General features: G+C 39.3%; 1 protein-coding gene across 2 annotated transcripts in view; it reads left to right on the forward strand.

The window, feature by feature from the left end:
* Positions 1-8,932, forward strand: part of CNST (consortin, connexin sorting protein) — a 50,639-nt gene extending 41,707 nt beyond the window's left edge. For both annotated transcript variants that reach the window (XM_061991089.1, XM_061991088.1), the window contains exon 11: positions 1,182-8,932. In XM_061991089.1, coding sequence (XP_061847073.1) covers positions 1,182-1,387 — 206 coding nt within the window. In that variant the 3' untranslated portion in view covers positions 1,388-8,932. The remainder of the gene's footprint in view (positions 1-1,181) is intronic.
* Positions 8,933-9,324: the final 392 nt, after the last annotated feature.

The following is a 9,324-nucleotide window of genomic DNA, read 5'->3' on the forward strand; positions in this document are numbered from 1 at the left end:
CTTTGCTTTATAATTAAACATCCATGTATATTTGCTAGCTGTCATTAAGTTTGGCTGAACACCTTACTGCCTTTTTGATTGGCTAAATAGCCTCATATGAAATACAGTATATTATTTTGTTATGCTTTTCTTGGAATTTAAGATCTTTATTGTTCAGACTAAAGAGATGTTAAGAAAAATGCTTTTGGTTATTCATGATGGTACTTTCTATATCTACTGGGTGTGCTAGCCACTAAATAGTATTAATGGAGGTGTTTAGTACTTAAAAGTGTATTAAGTGTGTCTCATTTACTAAAAGAAAATCCATGCACTGCCCAAAAGGGGGTATATTCCACCGTTTTCTTTATTGAAATTATTTTAAACAAATTATGTTTTAAATAAAATTTCATTTAAGAGTTTCTTCCACCATTTTATTTCAGGGATTTAATGATTCAAAAGGAAAGTTGTTTATTATGATTATTATTATTATTTCCAATCTGATTTCACACACAAAAAGTGCTTGAATGTTTCTTCTTTCTTTTTTCTTCTTTTCCCTTATTTGTTATCCCTGATATACAGTGAAGGGAGTTCACAAGTTTTCTTAAAGCCTCTTTAATCTGACAGAAGATGCAGATGTTGCTCATGCATACAAGTTACTGAGGACACGTGAGGTTGTGCGGATGTAGCAGCACCTCTGCAACCTCTTTGTTGCTTTTACGCTGGAATTAATTATCATGTAAAGAGTTACCACATAATAACTGAGATGTAAAATAACCCTTCACATCAGCCTACCCTGAAGGTTTTGTCTCTAACCTTACAGTCAAAATGAGAGAGCAAACACAAACAGTTCATAGTAGCCAGTCAGTGTCAGTAAAAAGGAAGCAAGAATGTTTCTGTTTGTCTTTGCTTCAAAGCTTTTGTTTCTGTGAAGGAAGGCTTTGTCGTGTGACATTCTCATAGCTAAGTGTATTTTGCTTCCGCAAGCAGCATCAGGAGGTACAGGTACACAGATTGCAGAAAGGAAGCTATTTAGGTTTCTGAAAACACTGGGTAGAGAAACATACAGTTCCCTATACGTATTACAGTCACTTTGACATGGTGAGCATTAAGTGCATTTACCTCCTGACCATGGTAAAAACCTATCTCAGATTTTCTTAAATTAGTTCAAATTGCTTTCTCACCTTTTCTTCTCCTATTTACAGATGAAGTAGCTGGTGGCTCCTGCATTTTGCTGATCCTGCTGTGCATAGCAACTGTTTTCCTTAGCATCGGAGGAACTGCGTTGTACTGCACCTTTGCTGACATGGAATCCCCCGTGTGTACCGATTTTGCAGCCAATATGGATTTCTATTATACCCAGATATTGCAGCATATGGAAGAACTTAAACACTGGGTGGCCTTCTCATAGTTGAAATGAGTGGAGGCAGCACAGTGAGAGCTCACAAATGGTTACTGGGGAGGGTAAAAAAAAAAAAGTGATTTTAAGTTCTCTTAACACTTGCCATGTGTAGGCAATGTGTATTTGGTGATGTACCTACACTTTTACTTATTCAAGGAAATTCTAGTTTAGCAATCAAGTGGCAAAACTTTTACATCTTAAACTGTAGCAGTGTGGTATGAGAGAATATAGTTACTCTCTTCACCCTTTTGAGAGTAAGGAAGTAGCTTTTTGACAACGTGAGCAAGTGAAGAAGAAAGAAGAAAATTAACTGTCTTAGTATTCTCTCCCATTGCCACACATTGTGCAAGCAGTCTCTGGAAGCTTAGTAAAAGGACAGCTTTAATTTACAGCTGTTTGTGCAAAGATGTTGCCTCCAGCTATCATGCAATAAGTCTGTGTTTTATGGAAACATTATTTTTCTTCTGAGTCTTACTGTTTTTCTGCATTTTAATTCTCCTGGTGAGCTGTGTAATTATTCGGGTGGAGTGAGAAGAGTGCAGCGCCATTTGCAGAGCCTTCATTTGGTGATTAACAGACTGACCCTGTATCTTGGAGCTTGCAGTGAATATCATGAGTAGGATAAATCTGCTGGCAGATTTCACTAAATTCCCTGGGGCTTTACTCCCAGTACTTTGTGGGCTGTTTCAGAAATGGCAGGTTAAAAAAAGAAGCCATTGGTCTCACTAAACACAGAAACAAAAATAAGATGTTTAGTAAATTGTCTGTGTCCAACAACAAAGTGACTTTGGCCAATTTAAAGCATCTGGTAGCAGATATGGGACTAACTGGGTTTTCTGTCCAGCTGTGTCGGTGACTTGCAGTAATCACTTTGTGCCTCAGTTTCTCCTCCTTGAGTGGGGAATAATGATCCTTGCCTTTGTGAATATTTTATTGCAATTAGAGCTCATGTCTGATTCATCCTAGGTGAGCGCACAGGTTCACTAAACTGTGTGGCTGCAGCCTCTCATGGTGAGTGAATGCTTATTTCAAGTGGGATTGATGCAGCAGAAGGGATTCAGAGGCTCCCTGCAGATCCACAGCACAGTGGTAGTCCACGCTGCTTGGTCCAGCAGACAAAGTACATTTGTATCTATTCTTTCTGTGGTTCTGAGACCTGTATTTTAAAATCTATTCTTTTTCTATCAACTATACAAACAAATCTTAAATCAGTACAAAGAGTTATTTCAAATGGATATTTCTATCACTTGGTGCTCAGCCCTCCCTGTGTGGTTGGTACATGAGAGAAACACTGACATGAATCTGAAGGTGAGAATTAGATACACGGGCCTTTGGCCCACAGTCTGGTCAAAATGTGGCAACTGTTCTTGCACAGTGGCCTAGCCCTGCTGAAGGTGTTAGTGTGAAATGATTGTTACACCTCAGGAAACAGCATTTTTGAAGGATCCACTTCACTCCGTGATTTCCTGCTTACTAACGTTGTATCATGCAGTTTGTTCAGGTTTAGAATATTATTTTTTTGTAAAATATGATAAAATGAAATCTTCACGATATTGTTCAGAATTATAACATTAATTGATCATGCTTTCTGGCATTTGCAAGCAAATTATCCCTCTAGTGAGCTTGATTGTTCCTAATGCACTGTTACACTTAACGATTTTTAAAGTAAAAGTTAAAATCACGTGGTTTTTTTCCTACAATAAATTGCATGTATGATTTCTCTTTTTGTTTTGCGAGGCTTACTTTATTTATACCTTAGGGAGCCTCATGTGCAGCTTTATATTAAACTAGCAATCTTAAATACCCAAAGTAATGAAAACTTTTGCTTTCAGAATGAAACTTGCGAACAGTAGTTGGGTATATTTTTTGTTTGTTGTCCTCAGAGTATTATAATGCTGTGCTTATCTGAAGGAGAAAGGGAAAGACGCTTTTTGATTTTAAAGTGTTACTGGCTGGTTCAGTTTATTGTTTGAAGTCTGTGTTTGTTTATTTATTTAGTTTTTCTTTTAAAGAGAATCTGAATTTTCCTTTTTGGTCATTTACTCAGATTACTTAAAAAGCATGCATTCAATTACAGTATGTATTTATAGTGACTACGTAGTTAGAATATATTTTGGGTTTCTGTAACTTTGCATTGAGTGTTTCAGGATATTAACTTTATTCCTAAAGAGACAACTGTTTATTTCAGCTTAAAAAAAAGTCTTTTTAAGTTTTTGTGCACTTCATCACCAAAAAGATCAAGAGATATATATAGAACTATTTATTCAAAAGTATATCAGATGTGGAGATCAAAGATCCTCTACTTCTATGTTCATTTAATTAAAAATATTTTTAAATAATTATTTTATTTAAAACTGCAAAGCTATTTAAAGTCAAAGCAATATTTAATAAACATCTCAGTTTAAAATCAGTGGTCCAAATCCTGATACATCTGCTTTGTGCTATATTCCCAGTGTAAATACTCACTAGTATCAGCAGAACTGTCTACAAGAAAATTGTGAAGAAGTTAGGTACCACTTTACCAACATATACTTGTTGGAAAATGAGCAGCCAGGCATTCTGTGTAAGTCGACTACCTTAGACTTGTAACTTGGAGCATCTCTCCAGGCTTTCCAACCTATGCTAAGGCACCACACTTGCAAAGTCTCTCAGGGTTTGAGGGAGTAGAGGGGGCATATACACATGGGCTGCCCGGCTCCTGATCTGAGCCGTTCACTCAGTTAACAACCAAGTGGTTGAATCTGGATCTTATTTCTGTTGGCATTCTTTTTTTAGGAAGATGATGGCAGTAATTCTTGCTTCACATGACAATTCTGTTACTGCAAATAGTTTGCATGGTCCGTAATGCATTATCAAACTTGCAGCTGCCAACGTAACCAAGTTTGCTTTGCGTTGAACCCCAAGGAGTGTGTGGGTAGGCCTGGTGCTGGCCTTCCTGTCTGTTCTGTGGGTGACCTGAAGGGTAGGATCATACAGTCAGGAAAATCCAAGCTAAAAGAAATATTTGAGCAGTTATTCCTATTGTCTGAGTATTTTGAGATAAGGTAATACTGAGCAACAGCTAAGATTGTTATAAGGAGGAAGAAAACAAAGGAAAAATGTGGGGTTTTTTCTTCCCCATTGTGCCCTTTGTGGATAAGTTTTTATTCTGTTCCCTTTCCTGCTGTTATCTTGATGGCTGTTCTGCTTGGCAGTAGGGGAAACATAGTATGTTGACTTAAAACCATTTGTAGTTGGTAGGAAAATTCAGGGAATGGTTCAGTACTTGACAGTAGTTAAAAGTAATTTATTTATTTCTTTATCCTTTGAGCATAATATTTTGAAGAGATTCTTGCAGAACCAACAAGATTTTTGACGTAGATTCAGCATACACTGCCAATAAGGGCTGCCTGATGACATAATTAACATCCTCGCCCTAAACAACCTAGACTATACCAAGAAAAAGCACTATGCTGTAGCATAGCCACACTATGCTACACAGCCACACTATGCTACAGGCTTGTTTTCAAAACAGTTAAGGAAGCAGATGTTCCACAACCCGGATATACCAGCAGAAGTTTGTAATCTAGATACAGCCCATGTTTTACATTTTTTCCAAAATCTTTGCTTACATACACAGAAAATGCATAGCTCTGGTGACAAGCAGTGGGAAGCAGTCTAACCACAAGGGAAACTCACATTTTCAGGAGTAAAGGACAAGCTTCAGCTATCAAATAAGCAGAGTAGATTGGACGTTCAGATTCTTGTGTGACTGGGTACTATTCTACTCAATAACCTAAAGAGATATTACCCTCATAAGAAAACGTTTGCCTACTTTGTACTGTAGTATAAATACAAGACCATCTGAAAGGACAAATAACTATTTGTAATAAATTGAACTTAAGCTTCCTTCAGCAAAAGGAGTAAATAATTGTGTTTGAAATAGTCACTCAAGCTTGTAATTTAAATACTGTAGCAAAAAAATAAACTGTCCCAAAGAAAATATATTAACCTTTTTGGGTACTGTGATTTCTAAAGGTATAAAAAGACTGAGAAGATTTTTTTGTGTGTGAAATTCCAGTAAATGAGTAGTACCTTTAATAAGAATTCCATGGTCAAACCCAAACTAGTTTGGAAAATGAGGGTAAAATGCATAAGATTTGTTTTGGATTTTGGTGTAATGGGCTGGTTTGTCTTTAACAGCTAAACAAAATCCTAGCTTGCTCACAGAGCCTGGTTCCTCCAGACAGGTGGGTTTATGGTACTAAAGTGTTCTGAAAACAAATGGACCCACGGTAAGTTTCAGAATTCCTAGTAACTGGGTGGGTGACCTGGATAGTGTCAAAGACCAGTCTGCTATTTAAGTTCACTTAAATAAATAAACAAAGACATTTCCAACTTGACCCAAACCAGCAGCCTCTGATATTACAAGAAGCATGCAAACACTTCATCTTGCAACATCCCCCCTGCCCCCTCGGCTTTGCTCCCAAAAGCCATGGAATGGGGCCAACTAGAATTTTAGACTGCTAAAAATGTGGTGAAATCCTAAGAGAAAATGAGGCAGTTTTATGGGGCTTTTTTGGTTTTGTTATCTTTGTGTTGTTTTCAGGTTGTTCTTTGTAGTCAGAAAAAGTGGAAACCATAATGAAAAGGAGGAAAAAAAAATTATATAACTTAATTGAAACTTGTGAGGTGACATCTCACAGCACCAAGCTAAATCAGAACGTACTATCTGGCAACCTGGAAATGCAGCCTAAGCATGGACTTTATGTGTTTAAGTAAATGGCCATTGTAAGCAGTTCTCTAAAGACTCAGATCTGGTTTCAGGAAGACAAATAGCTGATCTTTGACTTCTGAGTCTTGATCTGACTCCTGATGAAAAGCATTGGTAATCTTGTGGAACCTGGACGGGTTCCAGTACTAGTCAGTAAATTCTTTTTTTTATTCTTTTTTAAATTCTTTCATTACCCCAAATCAGTAATGGGGCCACAGGTAAAACTGAAATAGCAGTGTTAACTGCTATTACATTAAAAACTATTGATGAACTCTCACTGATTCGTTAGTGTAGCAGTGATTTCAAGACACACTGTTTCCTGTACTACTCTGAAACAGCTGGTGTTTGAAGGATCATATGCTGACTTCCATGTGCCTTAATGAAGTAATACAAATCTTTTTTCTCTAAAATACCTACCCAAGGAAGCTGAAAGTACTTAACTATAAAGTCCTTTTTTAAAAACCTAATTTTTAGTCATTGCTTCTTTGAGGCTCTTTTATCTCATTTGTGATTTGTATTACAAGTCTGGTAATTCTTCTTTGGCATAACATGAGCCTAGGGTTTACTGCATTCAGTATTGTCCAAAAATTGTGGTCACCTCTTGAAGAAAATGAGGATGGGGAGTAGGTGTGTGCTGTTGTAGACAGTTGCTCTGTGACTGCGACAAAGTTACAGAATTGGTATCAGTGAATTTCAACTAAAGGTCTGATTCTGCACTTGGGTTTGTCCTGAGCTTAGTTTTCATGGCAAGCAGGGTAAAATAAGTTTACAGACAGCACTGAAGCACAACCAAGATTTCAAACATATGTCTAATAGCAGACCAAAGTCCTCCATTAATTTAAAATTGTTGAGCTGACCTTTCTTGAAAACAAGTTTGACTCCAGCTTCACATGACTATAGATCAGTCAGCTCTCTCTATTGCCAAGAAACTGTCTGGCAAAGTGTCATCTTTTAGCCAAGATGGGCCCCTGATGAAGGACTCATTTGTTAGGCTGTTGGGGAAGTTTCCAGTTACACTGCTGTCAAATTACAGTTGATTATTGTGTCCCGTTTCACTGTCTGGCATTCGAAATTAGTTTAAGCTCCACTATTGTGCTTTCTATAGGCTGATCAACTTCAAAGCTGTTACCAAAAACAACTTTCAGAATGTGAGTTACAAGGTTTTTTTCAGAAAGTGCTATGTGCGAAGTGCTGCAGTGAGAATATTGGTTTCCACAGTTTTGCCAAAACGTGGCCAGATTCCACAATTGCTGTTTGCAATGCATGGAAGCAGTGCCAATGCAGGGTTTGCTACAGGGCACCCCTTCAGCTAGTTGATACTCAATCTGTTCTGAAATGGTAACCTTGCATGATGAAGTAATGGTTGCATCAGAAGTGAAAGCATATATACACTATAAGGTGAGCAACATGAGGATTCTTACTTCTACATAAACCTTACATCTAAAGCTATCATTTGTTTTTATTTTCATTTACAAACCATTCCTCAGTTTTCCTTGACATTTTAATAGAGAGTGATAGCATTAAGCCAATTCCTCCACTTCCTCTCCAGGAACTGGAATTGATGCTTTTTGCCAGAGATAACATGAATTTTGCCACTTGTGTGTGATGCTGAAAATCCTCAGGCTTGTACAGCTTAATACTTCTGGCTTTCCTGCCAGAATTTCTCATGAAATTGGTAGATAGTCTCTAAGGCTGTGAGAATAGCAAGAATCTTTTCATGATGCTTCCCCTGAGCTGGCTGAATTCAGTGTGCTATAGAAAGGACTTGCAGAAGAGAGCAAAAGGTTTGGGTCACCAAGGACCTCTACCATCAATTTCAGCAAGAGAAAATGTCAGTATCTGCCATCATACAAACCATCAATGTTGCTCCAAAAAGGCCCACCATAATTAATAGACAAGAGTATATCTGAAGATAGCTACAAAGAAAAATAAGATACTGTGGTTCCTCAGGGACTAGTCACAGATCTGAAGCTTGGGTCAAAGACAATTGTTCTGGTTTAGCAAGGAGCAGCTTTTTCTTAGTAACAGGGGGAGCGGGTTGCAGTGAAGACCCGGTAAAGAGTTTGCGGACTCTCCCCCGGCTCCTGGGTTCACACCCACCTCCGGCCCGGCTGGGCCAATCTGGCGCCTCTGCCATCACTATTTAGGGGACGGGAATTTAAAATGCGAGGCAGGAGGTGTATGAGTGATACAAGATGGAGGCGAACACGCAGACCCTTCAGCCAGAGAAGGAGGAAGGAAGGACAAGCAATAGACCAGAGACCTCTCCGCAAGCCGTAGCGAGAATGCAGCTGTACCCATGCAACCTATGGAGACCCATGGCAGGACTGAGACTTACCAACAGCTCTGTGTGAGCCCGGACGGGCGAGGGACTGTGTGGGGAGACGGCCATGGCCCAGGCCGTGCTGGAGGGCCTGCGCGCCGCAGAGCAGCCCCACACGAGAGGCAAAAGAGGAGCTGCAGCCTTTGGGATAAATGCACGTCGGAGCAGCCGGTGCAGGGCTGCCGTGTGTGTGAGGTACCCCACGGACTTGCAGGGAGGACTGGTGCGGAGCCCTCCTGCCCTGAGGACGGACAAACAGCAGAAGCTATCGGGAATAGACTGACTGAAACCCCCACTCCCTGCCCCCCCGAGCCGTTCAGGGGGGAAGGAGGTAAAAACCCCTCTGAGCCCGGGAAGAGGGGAGGAGTGGGGAGAAGGTGTTTTTAAAAAGGCTGGTCGGACTCTTCATTATTATACTACTCTGTGTTGTTTTATTTTGGTTATGTTTTGGGGTTTTAAGGTTATGTTTTAGTTGATGTTGCATTAAATTATTTTCTGTTTTCTTCCCCAAACCGAGTGGCCTGGTCTGTTTTGTCCTGCACCTTAACCGGCAATTAAGCTCTCCCTGCCCTTAGGCAACTCTCAGACTCTTCGGTACTCGAGGCTAATTGTGGTCTTTTATTCCCTGATGGGTCTAAACCACGACAACAATTACAATTTTTTATTGGTAAAGGATGAAACATTTTTCTGATAACGTTATCAGTGATGTGTGGTTTTTTTCTCCAGTTAGGTTTTATAGAAAGAGGGAAAAAAACACACAGTAGTTTAATGACATCAGGAAGGAAAGGGACTAAAGCTTAAAATACTGCTGAATTCTTCGTAGGACCCCTCAGAAGCAGTTTATTTGGTTTGAATATCGTCATGTAGCAG

The sequence above is a fragment of the Colius striatus genome, chromosome 2 (assembly GCF_028858725.1).
Source record: "Colius striatus isolate bColStr4 chromosome 2, bColStr4.1.hap1, whole genome shotgun sequence".
Lineage (NCBI taxonomy): Eukaryota > Metazoa > Chordata > Aves > Coliiformes > Coliidae > Colius > Colius striatus.